General features: G+C 35.3%; 1 protein-coding gene across 4 annotated transcripts in view; it reads right to left on the bottom strand.

Annotated features, from left to right (window-relative positions):
• MICU3 (mitochondrial calcium uptake family member 3) overlaps positions 1-12,521 on the bottom strand; it is a 45,295-nt gene extending 32,774 nt beyond the window's left edge. For 3 of the 4 annotated variants that reach the window (XM_026078176.1, XM_026078177.1, XM_026078178.1), the window contains exons 1-5: positions 12,294-12,521; positions 7,849-7,880; positions 7,046-7,124; positions 3,042-3,089; positions 1,485-1,567 (exon numbers count right to left, since the gene is read on the bottom strand). In XM_026078176.1, the coding sequence (XP_025933961.1) occupies positions 1,485-1,567; positions 3,042-3,089; positions 7,046-7,124; positions 7,849-7,880; positions 12,294-12,342 (291 nt within the window). In that variant the 5' untranslated portion in view covers positions 12,343-12,521. The remainder of the gene's footprint in view (positions 1-1,484; positions 1,568-3,041; positions 3,090-7,045; positions 7,125-7,848; positions 7,881-12,293) is intronic. The other variant, XM_026078179.1, reaches the window with a different exon arrangement.
• Positions 12,522-24,814: the final 12,293 nt, after the last annotated feature.

The raw sequence follows: 24,814 nt of genomic DNA, 5'->3' as shown, positions 1-24,814 counted from the left end.
TCCTGTAAGGCGAACACAGAGCAGGATATTCTGTGGTCATGGTATCTGTTCTTGAGTGAAAGAATAAATTACAGATCTTGGTATGTTTTTCTAATTTTTTTTGCCAATCTACAGGCACAAATTACTGTAACCTATCCTGACAAAGAAAGAGACATGATAGGAGCGCTTTTAGTTAAGATTGATGGCCTAGAGTATTATAGAGTTTGCAACCCAAAACTGTAGAAAAAAGAAAGGTAAATGAAGAGATAGAAGTAGAAAGAAAATACCTTGTGAAAAGTGAAGCAACAAGCCATCAAGGAGGAGAGAGAAGTGGCAGTAAATGAAAAACCAAAAAAGATCTGAAAAAAGTAATGCATCCTTGGATATATTTCCCCAGCCACAGAAGCAAAGGGAGTAGGATTCTGTTGCACTCATCATTAAAGCACTTGCTAAACTTCTGGAAATGGATCTTTTGTTCATAAAGAGTGCTATAGGATACCAATGAGTAGAAAAGTGAACGTGAAAGGATCTGGGAGTACTTTCATAGGAACATTGTTTGAAATAGGATAATGAGATTGACTGTTGAAAGCAGCAAAAACAAGATCTCCTGTAACAAGGGAACACAATCCTTCTGTTCCCTGACCTCACCCCTATGACATAAGCAAAGTGGAACTGTTTAAATTTCTAACGAGGAAAAAAAAAAAAAAAGTAGAAAAATCCTATGCTTAAATAATTAACAAAAAGAATCTACAGAACTGCTTTGTTCAAGYAATAAAGTGAGAAAGCTCTAGTTTGACAAATACTATAATTCCGATTTGTAATAAAATAAAACCTTGGATGCAACAAAAATGTTCCCAAGTTCTAGGTGTCCTGCCATTGTTCAAAAGCACATAAAAATTATTTAGCTCACTGTCAATTTTGCTACCAAGAATATTCTCCTTAAAAGGATCACTGAACCTCAGCTTCCCAAATTGCTTCAGTGCATGATCATGAAAGTATGTGTTTATAAATACACGGTGCAGTAATTTGATAAAACAGGATTTAATGAGGGCCAAGCCAGATGCACATATTAACATATTTTATTTCATTATAGATTTTGTCCAAAACAGATGAAAATGTTGACTGACATAATGTAACACTATCAATTCAGCTGGAATCATGAGAAGAATGAATGACAAAGTTGAAGTGGTCTCAAAGGAAAATATTATTTCATAAGTTCCTTCATCATTATGGCAATCAAATAACTCTGCTGACCATAGGTACAGCAATATTACTTTAATATTCTATTTATTTGAGAATGTAGTAGCAATTAAGAAGATCCAGATGAAAACTGGAATTAAATGTCAAAAAAAAATCATATACAGTACACAAATGCACTGTAATAAAGAGCTACTATTTACCATTTTATATGTTCTCATGAACATGGACATGATCATGAGCATGAATCTGGAAAAATAATGAATTTCAAGATTACATCAAAATATTCAGACTGATAATATACGTACCACTAAGAATTCCTTTTTGTCCACCATCTCATTGCCATCAGTATCAAACATGTTGAAAGCAATTCTAAAACCTGCATGAGGCTCTGCCAAAAAAACCCAAAACAAACAATCAAAAAAAACCAACCCAAAACACATTCAGTCCTTCATTTGCTAAGAAAAAACAAATATAAAACTCTGATATTATTTGGCATCTGTTTATAAAAGCCATATCCTCAACCAGTTTAAATTGGTACATTGGTGCACATAGTAAATGCAAATCATAACATTGATTTAATAATAATATCCATGTTATGAAAACAGAAGGCATGCTTCCAAATTCATAAATTAAAGGAAATACCCAGTAGAAATACAACAGGAATTATCCAAGGAAGAAACACCCTGCAGTAGTGGCTGGTTTGGTAATAATGAGTGTTAATTTATAGACATGGGTTATAAAACCCATTTTATTTAACCTGTGTTATGTTAAAAAATGTAACCTTGTAGAAAATAATTTCTGTATGGAAACACAGGAGTTTTACAGGACACTTCAAAAAAGTTTTGCAAAAAAAGGTACAGAAGGGAATTTCTGGTCAAAACAAGTGATATACCGAAAGAGACCTAGAACTTTCTTGCTTACATGTTTAGAGTCATTGAAATTTGAAATCAAGTTAGAATTTTAATCCAGTTCAGAAACATGGGGACTCTGAAGGTAACTGTTAAGTGAATACTTTGGTGATACTCAATGATTTGCAATGGTCAGAGTTAGTCCAGATAACAAAGAAATAATGAAAGAATATCCACTGGTCCAGTAGATAGGGATTGTAAGAGTTCAGGGTCAACTTCCTGCTCCGCTTGATTCAGACCCAGAATCCAAACCATGTCTGAAGAAAATCCTAATGAATCCAACAGAAATGTTTTAATTACTTACTAATGAAAGACAAATAAAATACTTTGCTCCTTCCCAAAAAGCACCTCTTAAAGTATCAAAACAAAGTCTGTACCAGGCTTAGTTTACTCYAGCTAAGGTTCTTCTACTTTGGTTTCACAGGTGGTAGAAGAAAAAGTATTTAATTTTGTTAGTGTTTTATTATATAAATAAACATTTACTTTAGTTTGAAAGATTTTTTTTAAATGAAAAATAGGTACTGACATGATTGTCACACTGATGTCTCCCATTATGCACTAATAAATGGAACAAAACAGTAATAATATATATGTTTTTCTTCTCCAGATATTCAAAGTCCTTTATGAACTTTAATAAACTCAACCAGATGTTTTATAGGAATTTCAAAGAAGAAAATAATTTAATCTCTTAACTGGGGTTCAGCTAAAGTGTATGGCTGAACTTTTGCAACACTCAGTAAAAGGTGTTTCAGATAAGAAAGCACTTAAAACATAACACAAGATTTTAGTAGGACAGGAGAGGTTCAAATGGACATAGAGATGCATGATGCAATTTTTCCATATTGTGGTAGGCAGGAGAGAAGAAAAGAATATTCTGATTAACGTACAGGAATACATTTGGACCTTATAAATTGTAAGGAAGTTGTCCCCCTCCCCCTGCCCCAAAATACTTACTTGTTAAAATACATAAGAGGAACAAATATTCTGTGTAAGATATCACACCTGAAGACAAAAAATGGTATATCATATTAGACTTATCTTGTCTTCCTTCCTAAACTTGCAAATTTTAGATATATGTATTAGAAGGAGCATTTTTGTACACATGGATATGTATAATGGTATTTGTGTGTATGTGACTGTATTCAACCTGGTCAACGAGGTATTTGTCTAAAATATTTATTTTGAGTATTTTAGGGGAAGAACACATTAAATAAGGCAAATAAATAGCTACAGTCACCTCATCAGAAGCTGGTTAGATTCTTAGAAGTTAATATAAATTATGTATTTGATTGTCTTTCCTAAAACCCCATCTCTAACGAATGAGAACACTCTTCAACAGTATGTAAACATTTCTTCTTTCAGAACTTCAGTAGTGCTCCCTCCTGATACCTGCTGTTTCAATACATTCCTTGACTTTAATACGTGCTTGGTAAATGTAAGTGCACATTGTATCTTAATGGAAAATCTGGCCCCACACTACTTGTGACAGCATATGTTTGGGCTTTTTAGTTGTCTTTATAGGCACATTTTCATACTAATGACCTGATATTTATATTAAAATTCTTATTAAATGAATGTGTAAATTTTTTTAAATATTTTAAAGGCCTATTAAAGACATTTGTATTACCTATTCTACACTCACAAGATCCATAAGGAATACATTCTATGCTAGTTAGTTCAGTGCAAAAGTTTTTCTAAAAATTCAGCTACACCTTTGGATGTTTAAATATCTTTTAAAATCCGACTTAACACTAGATAGAGTACATGAAAAACTATGTAATAGTCACCTGAATATTCTTCATTAAAACAGATGCAAAATTAAAATTCCAAAATTATGTCATCCATGTGGATTTTACAGTTACTGAACRCATTTAATATTGGTACTTCCGACACTGCCAAAATAAGAAACTTTGGCATTTTTCAGTGTCACTTTATAGCAAAAAAAGTTCCAAATTAATTGTATACTGAAATGATATTCAAGAGGACTTCCTGTCATCTTCTCAGCTTTGTGGAGGAGATTTCATGCTTTCAGGAATGGCTGAAAAAATCACCCCAAGTACTCCATCATCTGCATTCTCTAATAACAAAACGATGTACCAAACACCTGGCTTGAACCACTGTGCCAAAAATTGTCTAACAATACATGCATGCTTGGGGACCTCAGCAAAAGTTGATTTATGCACAATTCTCATTTCACCCATTGATCCTGTATCCAAAGAATACGCTGGTGTAGCTTCTTCTACTCCTTCTAGCCTGTTAATATCAACTGTGAGGCAAAGCCACTGGGGGAAAAAAGCTAGCTTTTTTGACATCAGAAGCTGTTTCCTACTTTTTCTTCTGCATACTGATAAAATTAAGAAGCCAAACCATTGCAACTGTGACTCCACAAAAGCCTGACTCATGACTTCCATATTTCCCATACAGCAACAATTTGCAGCTCTCATAACTAAAAACAAAGGACATAAAATAGATTTAAGAACAAAATCATAATGCTGAAATAAGTTTCTTCACACATTCTCCAAAGTCACTCTCAGTAGCCATTCATTATCACTTTATTAAGGACATCCAAAAAAATGTCAACCATATTTCCCTTGGATATCACTGTCCAAATATCTCCCCAAAACTTAGATCATACAGTAGTCCTCCCTAAATGCTAACTGTCCTGAAAGAGGAGTGCTTTCCTGAGAATCTTATTTCCCATCCTCAAACATACAAGAACAAAATAGCAACCACAGAGATCTCCACAGGCATCACAGAGACTAGACTACAAAGCTAAAACAAAGAAAGACAGTTAACTAAATTATCATAGGAACCAAATAACATACTGGAAAAAATCATTAAAAATGMACAGTATTTACTAACTGAAACTTTGCCTTCCCAACTTCCATTCCACTCACAAAGTTATTTTCCCCACCTTTTCTCACCTTTCCCATCTGATCCTAGACTGAATTGAAGTCTTTAGACCTAAGCTTTTACTACTGCTAATAAATCTAGTTAGGAAGGATATTAAATATTTTTAATGCTACCTTGAACATTGCACATTGAAGATTAGCAATTCAAGATTAAATGCAGCCACTTAAATAAGTCTTTTGCTTTGTATGTTTTGTATTCTATACAGCATCTTGCAAAAATTCTATTTCAAATGCCTGCTTGAATCTGTTTGGACAAGAAGATATCAAGAAATCAGATACCTCAGAGGTTTTGATACCGAGATGTACCATTTTTTAATACCATTAATTTAATTTAATACCATTAATTTAATTTAATACCATTTAATACCATTTTTTAATAGCCAGTCAATAAATGTAAAAAGAATGTATTTTGGAGTTTGTTTGATGACACCTTTGTTGTAAAAACAAGGAAGGAAGTGCAATTGTCAAGCAGTCTGTCACATGTATGAAGAAAGCAATATAAAATGCCTTGAAAGCATTCTCTCCTTTTGTTTGTACTAGTATATTGTAGCTATAGGCAGATAGCTCTGGTTGATTGCTCTGAGTATTACGGGAGAAATGCTCTGAAATGACAACTGCTCAGAAAGAAAAGATAGAGGTAATTTGAGGGTAAATAATAAGACCCAGGGTCAGCTGGCATAAATATGTGTASCTCAACTGATTTAAATGAATCTATGGCAAAATAAATTGACTGAGGTCTTTGCTACTTGCTCCGTATTAAAATGTGCATGTTTTAAAGAAAATGACTAAATAAATTAATCTAGTTGGGTTAGTGTCATATACTAAACAAACAAACTATAAAGAAGGAAACTTTAATTCTATTCTTATTCCTGTCACTGGCTAACTGAATGACCTTATGAAAGATCCATCATCTCTTTGTACAGTATCTGTGAAATAGGATAATGGAACTCACTTGTTTTGTAAAGCACGCTGAAAAGCTATGTAAGTGCTAATGTTTATTACTAATTACCAGCTTATTGTACCAGTTTGAATCCTCTTAATTCCATCAATTTCTGTAGAATTTCATTGGCAGAAAACTGGAGTAAGATATTGTTGAATCGAGATTTTGCATGTTGGAGACATTTTATTACAGCCTTAACGAGTGTAACACCTGGATGTGTGTTTTTTTGTTTTTTTTTTTAAACAGTGTATTGATTTAACAGATTTTGAGGCTGAATTTTTTTAAGTAAATAATATTTCAAGAGTCAGCTGTTTTGACTGTATAGACAGCAATCTAGAGCTAGGACATACAAGGATTTACAAGGCAAAGAGTTTTCCACCTCTCTCTAGAGAGAACAGCTGCTTACTAACTTTACCTTTATTTATTATTACTTTACTTACATTTTCTAAGTTTCCACTCTATTTGAATTAGATTCACTGAATTCAATGCACAAGTTTGACTGAAATTTTGTTGTTGGCATGAATATTTTAAATATCTATAAAGCACCTTTATTTAAAGCAATTATTTGGGCTGCTTGTTTTAAGTGAATGTGGCTTATTGAGGGGGAAAAAAAAAAGATGAGATCTGGAGCTTTTCCCCTACCAAATAACGTTTTGGATAGTTAGAAGTTTTAAAAGTTATCAAAACTCGGATCTGCAGACTTTAAAGGGATATATAGGATTTCTGAAACTGCCTCTTAGTATTGTGAAGAAAGCATTTATTCAGTGATATCATCGACCACTACTGTCTTTACAAATAATCACATCATTGCACCTATTAAAAAAGGAAATAGATGTTTCTTTATCAGAAAACTGATTCTTCATTAGGGCAAACTGAACTTGAAACATTTATTCTAAAATACCAATTCACTTATACAGGCTAGCTGCAAGATGACATAATTAAACACTGCAGAGACAAAAGGGAACTTTTCTATTCCTCAAAATGTAGAAAACGACTTTTTACTTTTTGAAGATGGGACTCAGACTATAAGTACAAGTTTATTTTAGCCATAATAAAAATCATACATGTAATAATTTGGTTCAGGAAAATAAATTCTCATCCCTCACCTTTCTCATTAAGATTACGGAAGAGTTTGGATGATCCTTTCCAAACTGGTGGTGTCTCCATAAGTATTTGATTCAGTTCCTACAAAAATAAGATTTTAGAAACATAAATACACATATCTGAATATTTAATGAAGACTGTATCAGATTACCAGTAAATGCTATGAATCCAAGATGCAAGACAAGGAACTGTACGCAAATCTACCAGTTAATTTAACTACAGTTTATCATAATCACTTCAGAAGTGCTCAAGCACATACATACATTTTGCATGTATGATTAGTCCATGAATTGCTCATCTGAGCAAATCTGCATAGATACCAAGTGTTTGCAGAATTGGAGACATATAATAAATTTGTTGCTGAAATTATTCACTGCTGCCCTTGTTCATTGAAGCCAAGAAAAAGCCCCCTGTTGATTTCAGTAAGCTTTTGATACAAGCTCCAAGTAACTTTTCTTTTAAAACACAATCTGAACTACAGCAAATTTCACGGAGGAACATAAAGGTACTTTACTCACAGTGCAGGGATATACAGATACAGTCTTCTTGCAGTTGTAGAAATGTAAAAAAAAATATTTTGAGAAAAGTCAGTAAAGTGAAAATAGCAGGCATAGCTGCTCACCTATCTGTGAGATTCTGGAGTCAGATAAGTCTGACATGACAAAATAAAGGAATTAAAGTCTCAGCTTTTTGATAAAGATGAAAAAAGTCCCATCTTTCTTCTGTGACTGCAAGTTTAAATCATAAAAGAAAGTAACTGTAGCAAAATCTGTGGTTGTAAAACAGCACAGGAATTATTGCCCACCTGCTTTGAAAGGGATCTCCACTTTTTAGCATCTGCAACAAAGGACAAAAAGTTATGAATACACAGAATTTAGTTATGCCAATGTGATGTCATAAAATCAGACTGCTTCTATACTCAGTGTTTTGTAGCCAAAGAAATGCTTTTTACCCTGCTTACTTCACGAGATGAATCTTCAACCAACATAATCTGGCTCAAAGTAATTCACTTCATTTTATTTATGTTATTAAAAAAGATTAGTTTAATATATCCTAGACTCCTAACTTCAAAGAAACATTTAAAATGTACATTTTTGAATCAAACTCCACTTCAGTTAGAGAAAATACTTTCTATCTCCAAAACGCACCATTTCAACACTAAACAGGAAATAGAGAGAATTCAGGTTAATCCGTGGTATCAATATCCTGAAACTGTTATTTAGTAGTAATAGCATTACAATCCTGATTGCAGGGGAGACCTGGATTCTGGCACCTGCTTCAGGGAGTACTCAAACCTTTAAAAGCAAATACAGAAAAATCCTCGAAACTACATCTGAAGCTAAGACTTCTTTCAGCCATTCCTAGTGACTCAGAGATCCATGCTACCATTTAACAGCCTCTCTCAAGCTCAAGTTTTCACAGACAATTTTAACAGAGAGCTGGAGAGGACCTCCAGTTCAGAATAGCCCATGAACTGGTGATTAAAACTGAAAACTGATAAAGAGTAACACTGAGTAAATATTCTCTTCCTAAACCCTTAAATGACAGAACCCAGGAGAGAGGGAAAAAAAAAACAACCAACAACTGGGATTTGACATCAGTTGTCCAAAACCACCCAGCAATTCAAGACTTGAGGTCCATCACCACCCTCGCAAAACAAACTTTTACATGAATATCAGATGGCGAGGGGGAAAGTTTACAATTCACTGTTACAAAAAAAATTGCTTATTATGTGGTCAAATCTGTGATTTTTTGATTGATAACAGCTCCTTTTTATACAGCAGAACACCTTGTGGTATTACAAATCCCTTCCTCGTAATGGACTTCCTATATCATTAAACAGCAATCAAGATACAAAAGCTGCATATAATGGTCTTTCATTAGTTCATGGAAACTTGCTGAAATTTTAGTTTTACATCTCAGTCATGACTAGCACTTAAAGTGCTCGTGAATCCCTCCTTCTCCCATGACAAAGTGGGGTTATATGAAGCAACATCATATGAGCTAACATATTTTCATATACCCTTCAGTTTAATATTTTTAATGTGAATTAAATCGTCTCAAAATACCAAAATAAAACACTACAGAACAACCTCCTTTGTGATATAGATTGATTTATATTTATGCCTATTACCAAAAAAAAAAAGGTGAATAAATATATCTAACTTCCCAATCAGATAATTTTCCAGTCATAAATATATATAGGCTTATCTTCCTAGACAAGCAAGTGAAGTTTTAAATGTGAAGTTTTAACAGCTAAGTATTAGACTTAAATGTTTATAGCTAGCCAAACCAGAGCTAAGGGAACAAAAYACATTTCCTTTTTTTAATTGGCTTTCTGAAAATATAAACATTTATTCAGATGATAAAAACATAAATTTTTTAATAGTCATGCATAATACATTTCCCCAAATGAAATCCTGTATCATAAAGACAGGAGTGTAAAGCTAACCATAGTGTTTATTTTATATTTTTTATAATGACTGCCTGGAGTCAAAAGTTACATTTCATAAAAGAAAATATATTTTTACCATATTAGTCAGTGTTTAATCAAAAAAGGAAGTGAACACCCTCTTGAGTTTTGTAGGGTTTACAAGATTTCCAGAGTAAATCAATCACAATAGACGCATTCATTCTATCAGAAATCTCATTCAGGTCTAGCATTATTAGCTTTTCTGTAAAGCAGAGGTAAAGAGCTACTATTATTACTCTTCAAAGGGCATTTTTGCTTTCTGACAAAACTCAAGACCTTTCTAGTCTTCATCCATAAAAAATTCAGATGTCTGTTCTTTTTTCTACAAGATAGTTACTATAGTTCATCAGCCTACATAGACCCAATTAGTTACAGTTTGAAACAAACCCAAAATGATTACAAAAATCATAATAAGATGTTTAGCATTTATTATTTTATTCAGAAAAACACTTTCCTTAAACATACTAACCTCAATAGAGCAAGACAGAAACTTAAGACTTGCCCAAACTGACGAAGCAGTACTTTGACAAAGCTGCAGTACAAAGATGAAAACTAAGATATTCAGAGACCAGAAGTTGGATGTGGCAATACCTGCAGGTCATCTACTTCATCTATTACTTCCTACTCATCAGCCTTCTGCCTAACATGTTTTTAAAGTGTCCTAGACAACATGACCTTCATCATAATGAAGTCATCCACCTCTATTTAGTTTACACTATATACACTATCCCTTAATATAACTATCTCAGTCACACAGTCTCTAAAACTAGTCTCTAAAACTAAAAGACATCCAGGTTAGTTTTGCCTCTGGTCTCAGATTAATTAGGTGAACCAGAAGGATTTTGATACAAACAAGGTTTACTACCCTGAACTTGGAAAGGTTCCTGACTGTTCTAACTCCAGATCTCTTCTTTGCTGGTGTGGGATCCTTGTGAGCTTAACGCTAGACTCAAACAAGCCACTAGGTTACTGCACAGGTCAGGTCATCTACTTTTCAGCCAGATTATCAGGGCTGGTGAATTAATGAAGACCTGACACTACACTTGTGCAGCTAAAGTCAGTGGACTTCCTTCATAGGAAAATCAAGCACTAATGATGACTCTCTTGCTGTGAGGCTGAGATCTTGGTGTTCATTTTAGATGAAAGCGAAGCAGCAGTTTGCTTACTGCACTACAACGGAGAACTGCCTAGGGTCTAGTATCTTCTTTTCAAGTTCTGACTCAGTGTTTCCTCTTTCTTTTTTCCCCCCTCCCACCTGAATATTTGCAGTGGGGGAATACTTACAGAGTAAGCATAAATTTAATTAGCATGGCATCATCTTAATAGTGTACCAGACATATACAGTGTGGTCAGACTGGTCAAACTATCATAAGCTGAGTTAAAGCTAAATGTTTTTTTTTTCCCCCCTAAAAAATGTCCAATATATGCTACAAATGCTCCATGACCATATTTGGCTGTGTTAGGGGATGAGCTGCCCAGGGAAAGACTGGTGAAACTCAACTCAACAGTAACAGAAAGGAAGATCTGGGGATGTGGGCAGAGGAAATACAAAGTCTGGGTGTGTACTTGTATTAATTTCCGTGATAAGGAATCTGCTTTCTCTCTTATAACTGCAGAGAGAAAAAAGCAAATGAAGAACTGCTTCCTGGTAAGAGGTTCAAAGTTTTTGAAGCTTTTACCATCTAAGCTCTACCTTCTCACACTTCTTCATTGTTACAAGGAGATTACATCTCTATTCAAAAGTTATATAAGTTTTGATCATTGATGTGTCATGGCTGAATCCTTTTCTCTATTTCATTACTGCTAAGAGAACAAAAGGGAAAAATCTAACATCTGCCCAGAGCTTTAAGCTCTCCTTTGACTGTTTCAGCTGTTTTTGAGAGTTCCCTACATTAGCTTTGCACTGCAGATTTTAGGAAGAAAGACCTAAGGCGAGTTATCATAAATGTCACACCTGAACAAAGCAATATATTCACTTTTCCCAGAAGCTGTGTTCTGCTACCAGCACACTGTAAGCCTGAGGGCCAAGAAATCAAACTAGATCAGAAATGGATTGTAGTATTTCACTTTACTATCTAGTCAGTCTTTCATATTTAAAGCTAGAATTGATAATAAGTGAACTAAAGATGGTATTTTATTTTTCATTAATTTAATTAACACATAGTGCTGCCTCTAGCAACTTTGAAATATAGAAAGGGGGTCCCCTGAGGGACTGAAACTCCTATTCAAAGTATGTTATTTAGAAGGCCATGATATAGTTCTAGAATCTCTGTATGTCAAAAAAAATTAAAAAAAAAAAGATAGTAGATGACAATTTAAAATGGGGAAAATTGTAAAACAAAGTTATCCTAAATTATTTAGAGAACTCATTTCTTGTCTGCCCATTTACACAGAAACCACACAGAGAAGGATGTAAGAGTTTCACAGCAATACTGGCTTGCTTGGACGAAACCAGAATTGTAACTGAGTCAATACAAACAACGCAAATTGACTTCTTGTCTTTCAGGCCTACTGAGCCGTGTGCAAACTGTAAGACACGAATGTTTAACTAATAACTTCTAAGGGAATCAGAACATAGTATATAGATGTTTACAACCTAATGGCAGTCAGGATGCTGACTGTATATACTTGGATATCACTAAAAATGAAATTCTGGAAGACTCGGTATCTTTTCACCACAATCAGAAACAGAAGTAGTAACCAAAAGCAAATGGAAAAATAACATACACCACTAGCATTTTCCCTAGCAATTTTATCAATACAAAATGCCTGCTTACGTTTGGGTTCATCATTTGTGACGGCCTGAATGAAGTCATATGGAGTCATATATAGCTGTCCTTCAAATTCTAAACTGGCAAACTTACGAAACCGTTGCTCCCGAGGAGTTGCATAAAGGTGCAAATCTTCAAGGTCTGATCYGTTTTCTGTACCCTTCAAAGATAGAAGGAAACAATTTTAATGTATGAAAAAGTATTGTTTTACAATTGACACGGCCATTCACTGTAAGGAAACTGTAAACATAAAAGTGATAATTAGTAAAGTCGAATGCATCCAGGTATTTTTGTATGTTAAGAGCTACAATCAGAATTTCACTGCCATCATTTTCAATCTTCTGCAATCTTAGCAATAAACCTTCACGCATGAAAACTGTTGAGACTACCCTTGCTCATGAGCCACAGAAAAAAGGGCAACTTTAATTCAAGAAAGACCATGTAACTTTAGCAGTCAGACTAAAGGCATGACTCAGTTAAAATTATTTCAATTGCCTGAAATTTACAGAAAAGAAGGGAATAATACTTTTTGGGTATTGCTTCTTAACGTAGGGTATAGCTGTTGACAACAATAGGCAAGACCCCTCCATAATACACTCCTGTGTAAACCTCCCACGGATACTGCTGTTTCAAGTACCTAACGCAGTCAAAGCTACCATACTTGGGGGAACAGAAAGAGAGGAGAACAGCAGAATTACTCCTCCAGAGTTAACAGAAGTACTATATGGCATTAAATTCACACAACTCATTAGAGTTTATAAATGCCAGCAGTATCTGGAATATCTACTACCTGACTAATCTATATGTAAATTTATTAACATAAAATCATAAGTGTTCTAAATTATTACATTGTTGTGTTAAACTGTCCAGTCTTAAAATAGAAAGCATGCTACCACTAACTGAAAAGCTTTTTTAGCTCCATAGCCAACCAAGTTTCTCTGTGGAATCAGTATCTTCAAGGAAATATAAGTATCCTAAACTTTGTTATTCAGAGACAAAAAAATCAAAACCAGTTTCATGAAAGGAAGAACAATGATATAGCTAACTTTGCCCACCACAACAGGAATGCAGTATTTTATCAATGAAATTGTCCATACTGCCATTGTCCTCCCTACTGTCATTTCGCATGTCTCAAAAATTCTTTAGGTGTCAAAACAAACTAATGAAAGGCAACAAGTAGCAGACCAGTAACTAATGCCTATTTTTCTTTTAACAGCTAAGAAAACAGCAAAATATAGTTTGTTTTTAGAGAGGCATCTAAACACAAAGAGAACAAGTCAGGAGATGTTTACAGTTAATGTCTACTAAGAGATAATAGTCTTAAACTACAAATGGAAATTTTTAAGAATAGGGTTCAGTCTTCAGTGATTAGAAGGAAAGGCACATTTACATCGAGTGGTCAAAACACAGGTTCACTTATCTCCTGTTTTCCATATAGCAAACACTCATGTGTTACTTTTTCAGAAGACTAAGACTACTGCAGTGAAACAACAGTAACTGTTGTGGCATTAGCTGTAACGAAGAGTTTAAATTACTTTTGTAGAATAGACATATCACAAATGAATGTGTCACTTTCTGTTAGAAAAAAAACAACCAAAAAGCCCTACCTATATCTAACAATGTAAGAAAAACCCTCCCAAATTCTTGATTCTATATATATGAACTGTAAAACTAATACTATATATAGAATATTTTACCAGCCTTCTAGAAAGAAAAAAGACTGACTACATAGTTCTCTTTCTGCACTGTCTCTAGTTACTGCTAGTTACTGCTCCTATTTGGCTTAAAAAAAAAAAAAACACAAAAAACCAAAACACATTTAGTTTAAATGGAAAGAACTGTCATAGAAAGTAACAGTTTAACAGAAATGCTGATAGAATCACTTAATTTTCAGTAGACTAATTTACACAAATATAACAAATTTTATCCTTTTACCCGAAAAGCAGCTTTAAAACATGGCACCGTGGTTTTCCATGTTTTATATTTTTCAAATGATTACCAAATTAAATATATGACAAAAACAATTTTTTTGTTTAACAGCCAGACCAACAAAATTACCTTGGGATGATGGAAAGAAGCTGAATTCTCTTCTTACATACCAATACGCAAGTCAAAATAATTATGTGCTATCTCATTGTCTGAATATTACGGTTGTGCTGATCCTCTGCAGCCCAGTGGCATTCAAGCTAATTCTTCACATAAGATTTACATTAACTCAATTTTTTGGTAGAGCTTGTAGCGACATAACTGATTATTCCTGTATTTGAAGTTTAATAATATATTTTATTTCTGATGCATAATTATTTTAGCACTATTACATAGAAACATGCTTTTGAATAAATGCAGGCTGTAAGCATGAGTAAGCAACTGTAAGCAATATTGCTGCAAAGTCTGCTTTCTGAGAAGAAACTGCTTCAAGGCCACATTACACATGCAATATGTGTAATCAATCATAATCATACAGAATCAGGAGAATCTGCAGATAATGCAGCATTCAAGAAATGTCATCTTACTTTTTGATCACTGGTAACATTTGGAGACGATGTTGAGGTTCTTTGCTCTGTGAGAAATCACACTATCTCAGGTACTGCTGCTTAAATTTCCCTTGAAACACTTAGAAAAGCATTTGCTAAATTTTCAGACACATATTTTAACATTATCTTAAGTGCTCTGTGCTACTATAAGAATAAAATAACATTCTGCAAACAAAATTTTCAAGACATGCTTAAACTTAACTCATGTCAGTACTTAGATGTGCAAAATCTTATCTTCTGCTCCATTTCAGGCAATCTACCTTTTCCCTCTAACTAAAGCCAATGTCAGCATTTCACCCTCCAGCTTAAAATAATTTTAAGCTGACGTGAGTGCCACCAAAAAGAGCAGTACCTCCCTAAACACTCAATACTCTGCATGCCCTCCTTCTGGCACTTCTGCTTGCTTTGCTAAGTGTCACATTGGATAAGGGAACTGATCTGACTGAGACCTTTTTGTTTTGATGGTGTTATTTTTTAGCTAGATAAATTCCTGGATCCTTCCCACAAGTACAGTATTTGTTCATTTGTTCCAGAACTTAGGCCACAGGAACTTGCAACTTAGTGGAAAGAAAATATCACCTTTTTCAGCAGCAGGGTGCACCTATTTTGGGCTCAACTGAAGGGGAAACTGTAGGCTTAAGCATCATTTTATTCTGAGGAATAAAAATACCATTTTTATTTTGAATTTTGTGGTTTCATGTAAAAGAATCAAACAAAGCTGTTTCTGCTAAAGATCTAACATGAATTAAAACAAATGTATATAGAACTTAATTTACTGTATTAGATTACTGGTCTCATACAAAGTGTCCAAATAAAACCTAGGCAGGATCTGGTGGCAGAAGACTCTAGACATACACCCAAGTGAATGGAGAAATAAAACTGTCTTTGGGAATAATATTACTTTTAGTCCATATTTCTTGTTTCCTTCTTCTACTACTGCTTATCAATTCATGAAACATACAGTAATTGTCTCTTTCATATAAATCTTTAATTATTAGAAATTAACTAATATGTTAATTAAAAAGTCAAGATATTCTAAAGTATGACCTCAACCCATACCTCTTCAGGCACTCATTTAAGGAATTCTTCCTAATATATAATCATGAAATATTTTTATTTCTCCCCAATATTAGCAGATGACAATCCACCGAGGCAGCTATGAAAATTTTAGGGACACTGTAACTTGCTCTCCTAGTATCCCTAGTATCAAATCTAACACACACATCAACAAGACAGAGAAAGTAGATGTTGAAAACCTCAGGGAAAACAGCACTGATGAAGTAGTGAGCAGGATTCAATAAGATTCCAATTTCTATTTGAAGTTTTAGGAACTTACACAGACTAAATCTCTCAGTAATTATCAACAATCTTCAAAAACTTTCATGAAAGTACATCTCTCTGATGAACAAAAGAAGGGAGGTTTTTTTATGCTTCTGTTTACTAATCCTCTTGGCAATCCTGTCTATTAATTACAATGATCTTGTATCATGTTATAGCTCTCTGCCTTTTAAAAACTGGACACAGCCATTTCCCTCAAGCTGAATGTCACGAATCTCCCAATAGCAGTATTATGAGAAATTTATGAGTAGCAGGTTAGTGTCACCTGCATATGCATACTGATCTACTTAAGTTAACAGAACTTGCAGGGAGAAAAAAATATATAGCCCTACAGCTGAAACCAAGAATCTAGCTGATATCCGTAATTCCCATCTTTCCAACTTCACAACTAAAGAAATAAAAGAAAAAGTGGTAAGACTTAGGTTCATCAGTATTCATAGTGTTTTTATTATCTTTTCTGTGTTCCCACAAAAATCTAAGCATTTAAAGTGGTAATCAAACAGCTCACAGCTCTTATCCTTCCACCCCTTCCTCTCTCAAACTCTACTACTGTGTTGCTCTGTGTTCCCCCCGCCCCCGCCACCTTACCGTGCTATGCTACACCCCGGCAGAGGCATCACAGAGGGAGCCGACCCAACAGTACCGTTTTGGGGGGCTGCTATGCACAGCCTTGGCTTCCATCTACCTTCAACAAAACCAAGAGCAGAAAGTGTGCGGCTCTTGTGAGCTTGCTTTATTTCAGCCGACAAGAAAAATAAACTGATCTTGGCCTATTTTCTTGCTGCTCTTAAAATTCCCTAAAACAGAAATATATATGCATGTACACTTACCTAATTCTCACACAGACAAGATATTTTAAAACAATTTCTAAAGTAGTTTAGATAATTCAGCACTTGTACATAAACCACCACCGGACACAAAGGAAACTTTTAGAGGGAAACATTTTCCAGAAGCAAATGCATTCTAATGTCAGCTTATCAAAACATGGAGAATAAAAATTCAACTGAAGACCAAATAGTAACTTGGCAGGGAACTTTTTCTGAATGGACAGTATGACATTTCAATTACGTATGCTTCTACTGTAAATATATGCTTCAAATGTATTTATGAACAGTCTAAAAGATCTGGAAAAAGGCCCACAAAGTTTCAAAATTATTATATGCAAACAAAATTATAATGACGATAATGCTTTTTCACTAATATAATGTATTTTAAGGACTTAATATAATTCCTAAAAATTACTTTCTGGAAGTACTGCATTTACAGAAGACAGTCTAAAGCTGCATGTTTACTATGGACACCTGACATTTGTAAGTCAATCAGCTGAAAGCATTCCTTCCAGAACTTCATTTAGAGGGACAGTCCTGTTGCGTACCACCACCGGCCTCTTTTACACAGCTTGGATCCTTTGCCCTATAGTTGGTTATATTCCAAATGTCAAAGTGATTTTTTTTTTTTTACATATAAAACACTTCTGCACATGTTTATAACTTTATGATATATAATGTCCTTCCTAATTCATTTAGGAATTATTTTCTCCCTTTATTCACAGCAAACTTGAGGGAAGCAAGTTTATGCTTTCTACCAAGTAAAATTACTGTTCAAAACTCTTTCACGTTTTGGGTTCATCCCTAGCATACTGTGTCTATCAGCAGAGACAACTCAAAGAGTCCTGAAAGCCAAGTATTCTCACCAAAGGATTTCAATGTGCTACTCAGACTTCCTTAAAGCATGTTTTAACCTCCATTTCTGGTCCCATATTTGTCTTACTAGCAGTCTTATCTCAGAGATATGGTCTGGCTGAATTTGGTATAACGCCAACTAAACTGTATGGTCACACAATGAAATCCATGCAATAACTCTGCATTGCCGTAAGATGGCCTAACATTAGAGATGAGCATGCAGTAGTTATGTCCTCTAAAACTATTGAAAATATCAACACATAGTAATGCTATGGATCAGGTTCAATGGAAATAAATGCACAAGGTGAAAAATGACATCATTACCCTTTCTATTAAAAAACACAAAAGAAATGTTCCTTGCCAAGTATTAGTGTCATATTACATTAAGTCAGTAATTCAGAAATTTTACTCTGTGGCAAAAGATCTAGTTTTCCCATGGAGATAAACTGAAATGCCATATACAGGATTTGCTGTTTGAAAATTAGGAAAACTGATGCCTACAGGCTGATAAAGCTCTGCAGAAGTAACCTGACAGAATCAATTATGAAAAGCCAGAACAATACTCCAACTTTCAGCTCCTAAGAATATCTACAAATAATACAAAATATTTTACAAAACAAATAGGTAAAAATGTGTTGTGTGTGCAAGTGTATATGAGGCATAAACCTCCAACAGTATCACATAAAACAAAACTTTGCGGTGTCCCAAGTCAAATCTGTGTTCTTCTGCTTTTTCCAACTGACACAAAGGTGAGACTATTTTAGCTAAAGAAGTCAACATTTACTGCTAAAAGTATTTTTTGCTTGCAGTCAAAGATATGTTATGTTACAGCAGTTTAATCTTTAACTGATTTATTTCAAGAGAGTGAGTTTCTTTGAATTTTTCCTTCCAAAGTAATCTGTCTTCCATCAATGAGAATCTGTGCAAATTATTAAAATAAAAAGGTTTTCAAAGCAATGCTGTTCCTTACTTCCTTCGTTTATATTTGACTTCAGGCTTATTTAATATGCTCCCATGTAGATAAAAGTAGCACAATTTTGTTTTCATGCTGGGTGGCCAAAAGGTTAAACGTCAAGTTCCCAGTGTGGGAAAATCCCAGAGTAGACAAAATTGTTTTGATGCTTAGTGAAGTTATATTTCTAGCAGACTACTCAGATGTAGCACAGCCAACAACTCTATTAGTTGATCCCTCTTCTCTGAGATAAGGGCATTATTATATTAAAATATTTACAAGTATAGGAGGCTGGAATGTATTTAAAATACTGTAAAAAGGGCCCTGTTCAAATACAATTCCTTTACTGGAAATCCTTGGGGTAAAAATTTTACCTATCATCACAGCTATTCCAGAAATCCTCCAAAATAAATATTATGCTACAATATTCTCCAACGGTCTTTCTTATATTGGTTTCACACAAAAGTTACTTAACTTCTAGCAGTTCTTCAAGAAGCTTCAGTTGGTATGTATATCCTGCTATACATGTCCATATGCTTCACTGTGGGCAAGACTAAAACATACTAGTAGCTGGATCTGTCAGTCACAAACGTGTCATCTTCTTCTAATATCTTGAAGAACACCGAATTACTGCTGGGAAGCAAACATTCCTTTCTCTTCAGCTGTGTATCACCTTGGCTGTCACTACAGCTGCTTGGCAAGTAGCATCCTTCTCAGGATGATGACAGTGAGGACTTTCAGATATTATCAGCCAAAGAGCTAACCACTTTCTTACATTTGGCAATTGACCTGCTACATGAAAGGCATCATAATACTTAAGAAAAAAGGTTAGCTATGAATGATCCTTGTACAAATGATCCTTTTACACAGCATCCTCTTTAAGCAGGCAGAAGAGCCTACTCCCTAGGGGAGTTCGCCTTACTTTTTGGAGTTAACATCTTGTTCTTCATTTCACAGAGCTGGAAATATATGATGTAATCCACTTAGAAATTTGCAGCCTCAAATAAACTTGACCTTTTGAGTATTTTCACAAAGAGACAGTTTCACAGTACTGCTGAGATCCTAGAATAAAACTCTAGAAACATCCAAAGTATGCAGCTTCTTTCTGGAAATGAATGTGCCTTCAAGAAACTTGATAAAGTAATTACTCTTTGTCTCCTCCTTCCTTCCCTCCTCCCCCTTTTAATTCCTAAATCACCTCTGAAGGAAGCTATTCCCCAAGTACATTCAGTAAAAAGGACTGAAAATAGGGACATGGAGCTCACTAACATTTTACAACGAGAATATGATTCTAGAAAAGATCTCTCTGGAGCACTAAATATGTCATTAATGGTATTCTTAAGAGAAACTCCATAAACTGTAAGAGATGACAGTGGAAACTTGGAAGTAAGGAATGTGAAAATAAGGAACTAAGGACAAATATTAATTCTCTTGAGGAATTCTGATACTGCATTACTGATACTGCATGGTCTTCTAACATTGCTACATTGCTACAAACATGACACAGAGCTGTTCTGGCAAGGTAAATACTTCATAAGCAGTATGTTGTCTAAAACCTTCAGGATCAGGGCCCTTCTTGGGTCAATATTGTTCTCAGTTGCCAGTACAGAGAATCTACTCCACATCCAAATAACAGCTCTAAGAGTTTCCTGTTCTGCATTAGCATCTCCTAGACTTAAAAGGGGTTGTCTGTCAGCAGACCTCACCCAGTCGACACCAAAACCTTCACATACAAAACCTGCAGGTCTGAGGGCAGAATTTGACTTTGGTGTYGAAGTGGTATGTGAAAGTGAACTGGGAATTAAAGGCTTTGTGGGTATTGGTGACAAATGCAACAGCAAAACAGTTGCTTTATTATAGCAGCCAAGATTTTGTTCCATGTAATCACATACAATTCCCAAGTCCTCAGGACTGGAAGTATTCACAGAAAAGCATATGGGAAGAGGGACTCCTGCAGGGAGCCTAGGTTCATGTTGCTTCTGTAGTAGATCTTACCCCCTACCTCCAGTGATAAAATATTTGGTCAAGATAGTATTTTTTGCACTGACCACATGAGATTTGCTTGCTCAGAAAGTCTGCTAGGTCACTAACACCATGTTGATGACATATATCAGAGCTTACCTGCCTTCTAGCAGAGCAACTGCTTGTTCACTTGTACATAAATTCACAGTTATGCTGCTCATCAAGTTTCATATGGTATGAATTTCATAAAACAGGAAGAAAGATCTGGACACCACTCTGACACTCCTTTGCTCTAGGAGACCTAAACAGTTTTTTTCATTATTTTGAAATTATATACCTCATCTCTGAACTGGCCAGGAACGTGAAAGTGTCCCATCAACATCTGTGTAATCTTCAGCTTTAGGCCTGGAATCTAGAAACCCTTTTAAATTTTATTGGTTTATTATCCAAAATACTAAGGCACCAGTAAAATATTAGATGCCATCAGTAGAAGAAAGCAACCAATTATCAAGGTAAATATTAAATCCTTGTATTCTTAAATATTCCATCACTACTGACAAGCATTATTTGGATTCGGAGATAGAATCTGAAGAAAAGTAACCTGTAGAGATACTAGCTGGGCCCAGTATGACTCTGGGATACGTTCACAGGCCATATGAACATTATCTGGAAGCAGGCGACCCACAAGAAGACAGTCATTCTTGGAAAGTCAAAACATAAACTAGGTTTAAAAAAAAAAACCAAAAAACAAACCTCCCCCCCACACCCTTTTTATTGTTTAGAGGGATCAGAAACCTCTTCTACTGTCTGCTGGAGCTGCCTAGATGAAACAATTTTGCTTATTACACACTTTTACAAAAAGTCAACCAAGAAGGAGTAAGGAAGACAAGTACCTTGGAATTAAAGAGTAGATATGGATGAGACAGCTATAGCTATCTTGAATGCTTTTGATCACTTTGAATATTTGAATATCTACTCTGATATCCCCAAACCAGCTGTTAACTACTAAAAATTAAATTATTCATTATCAATTAATGTTTCAGACCAGATTTTGTTTGTATTGAACCCAAGAACTATGGGAAGAGATAGACATTGTTTTGCCCATATTAAAACTATTTGAAATTTGTTAAGAATCTCTAGCAATTCTGTATTTTGAGAAAAGGATTTCCAAGCTTCACAAGCGGTGGTCACTTTAGTACCAAGAGCAGGTTTTTCAGTGGTTCTGTTAAGAAGTAAATAAGTTATCAGTCTATGAAAACCTTCATCCAAAGGTACCCATTCTGTCAGCTAAGTCCTCAAAAATTTCCATCTGCTATATGGTCATCTCAGGTCAGAGCCCCAGGGATGAGGCAAAAAACATTGCGTGTAATTGCTTCTACCAGCTGCTATAGAGCTATAGCACCAGACACCAAGACTGAGAGCAAAGACACCATCTGCCTCTTGCTCCTAAGGATCCAAGTAAACCTGCAAAAAGCAGACTGCCGGAGGGAAGATTAGGAAGAGGCATGCAAACAGAAATACTGGGATAAGGCAGAAAAGTCTGGATTGGCTAGAAGGAAGAAAAAAAAAAAGTCTGGATGATTTGCCTTGGAGGAAGAGAAAGCAGATTGAGACTGGAAATGAAATGGGGAACTAGGGAAATAGGAGAGGAGGAAAGAAAAACTTGGAAAGACCCAGAAGATAGCATCAGACTTTGTGGATCAGGAATAAAAAGGAAATGTCTTTGACTTCTCCTCGACCTTCCAAAAGCTGGAGAAGATCCCGAGATACTTGAGCCTCATCTTTCTTTGTTGATCAGTACATGATATAATTGTGAAAACCTCCTGGCAAAACATCTCGTTTCCATCAAACTCATCTATACAGAAACAGCAGGTTATCATTCTCCAGCAATTATTCCACACACACATACTCTGCGGTAGATCCTAATACCACTGACACTTACCTGACTTCTCATGATAGAACTTCCTATTTCAAAAGCTATTACACTTTTTTAACTATTAAACTATTAAAATTGCTAAGCTCAGCACTTAAAATTAGGAATTAATAATAAGTCCCTCGGGCAACATAAATTCAGCCTTCTAGTAAAGGACATTACAATACAACCCAATTACACAGTATTTCCTGTCCATTCTAYGCAAATTAAACATGAAATCTGCACATTTTTTTTTCCATTGGATGATTCCTTTGGGGATGTATTTAGAAACCTGTAAGGAAAGAGGTGGTGTCTATACAAACTGTCCCTCAATCTACTGCTACAGTTGAAGAGCGCACAGTGAACAAGAAAGGGGCTACACCCCTGTCTCCATCACAGAGTCCACTGGGCAAATCATTTCAACTAATGGTTCCCAAAAGAAGCCCACAAATCATCGTATGTCTGGAAGGAAATCCTAAGCAGTGTACAGGTCACAGATGGAGCTCATGACCAAAGGAACTTCCTCTTGGTAGTTCACCACCTGGATCCCATAGTCTTTCTCTACCTGTGGTCAGCCAGTAGTCTCTCTCTACWGCCACACAAGTCCTTCAGAAGCACTGTAGTCAACAATATAAAAAGTACAGGAATCCAGTAATTCAAACCAAAAATCCCACAGCTATTTGATCCTCATTTTTGGGTGTGTGACTTGTAAGGGTATTTTTCCAGGAATGCTGAGCACTCAGATCTGCAATTTGAATTCAATGAGATCACCAGTGCATAAGCAAGAGTTGCAATGCAAAGCTAAGGATTCTGAGATGTCAGTCTCTATGCATCTTAGTTTGGCCACACAGAGTGTATACATTTAAACTTTATCCTTCAAATTTTTTTGTTATCCAAACTGAAAAAGGAGTTAATTACAGCCTCTTTCCACACAGGAGCATAGAAATAAGCATATTAATATTTTTCAAATGCTACAGTAACAAGCACCACGAAAAAGGAAAAAAAAAATCTCTATTCAGAACGGGATATGAATAACATGACATTTTTAACACAAAAGACTGTTTTTAACCATACGGAATAACAGGATACTGAAGAACTGCTTGCTCAGGAGATGCTGTCCAATCAGCTCAATACATTTTTTTATTTCCTGTAGCCTCCTTGTTTTGCATGTACTCATGATGTATAGTCTTAAGGGTTTCAAACATAACCTTAATTCTGACATCTGAACTTTAGAGTTTGCAAGCTCAGTGTTTTTCTAGTTGTGTGTGTAGAAATACATAATTACACATTGCAGTRAATTTATTGACTTTTCAGAGGTGCAGCTGCCATCTTTTCCCTCAAAAGCAGCTTTAAAAGACCAAACGGGTAACTAGAACAATGTGATTTTCTGCCCAACCAAAACAGCATGAAAGGCTGAAATAGTTTGTCTTAGGTCCTCTGTGCCCTAATAACATGCTCAAGACAAGTACAYGAGTAATCAAAAATATCTGGCTCAACTTCCCTTCATAAATGATGCTGCCTACAGAACTTGCCTTTTGGCTAACAATTCAAGGCATAAGAGCTAACAGCATTCATATTTAAGTCTGAAGACCCTACCTGCAAAAATGTAGTTCCTATTCCCGCACGTTTTGCAACATAAACTTGATCTACAGAAAGCAAACCATTTGCACTGCTGATCTGCAGTCTGAAAAGATATCATATTGACAAACTGCCTAATCAGGGCTCCAGACATTTTTTAAAATATGTAAATGCTTTTATGAAAAACAAAACATAATTATCATACGCTAAACATGGCACTGTGCAGGAGTTTCTCCCGTATCATGGGATATTTCRTTTTCAGAGTCGATGTGTCAACTGTTTTGGATCACACGTGGTTAGTTCACTCATGCATTGAAGAATTAGTCCACGGTAAGTGCTACTTATTAGCGCCACGCATAACGTTATCAGTTCTTACGAAGTTCTGCATAATCCTGCCATGCTCCACGGAAAACTTTTTGACAGAAAGATAATTGTTAGGAATATAATAAACTGAAAGACAAGTTTTCACCATCCGCAGTGGCTCCAGCTGCGATGCTCTAACGAAAGAAGAGAAACCCGGCTGAAGGCGGCCCCGCCGCGGGACACCGGCGCGGGCTGCGCACCAGGCG

Source organism: Apteryx rowi, unplaced genomic scaffold (genome assembly GCF_003343035.1).
Source record: "Apteryx rowi isolate R43461 unplaced genomic scaffold, aptRow1 scaffold_472, whole genome shotgun sequence".
Taxonomy (NCBI): Eukaryota; Metazoa; Chordata; class Aves; order Apterygiformes; family Apterygidae; genus Apteryx; species Apteryx rowi.
Note: the sequence above shows the minus strand (reverse complement) of the source record. Positions and strands in the feature narration are given on the sequence as shown.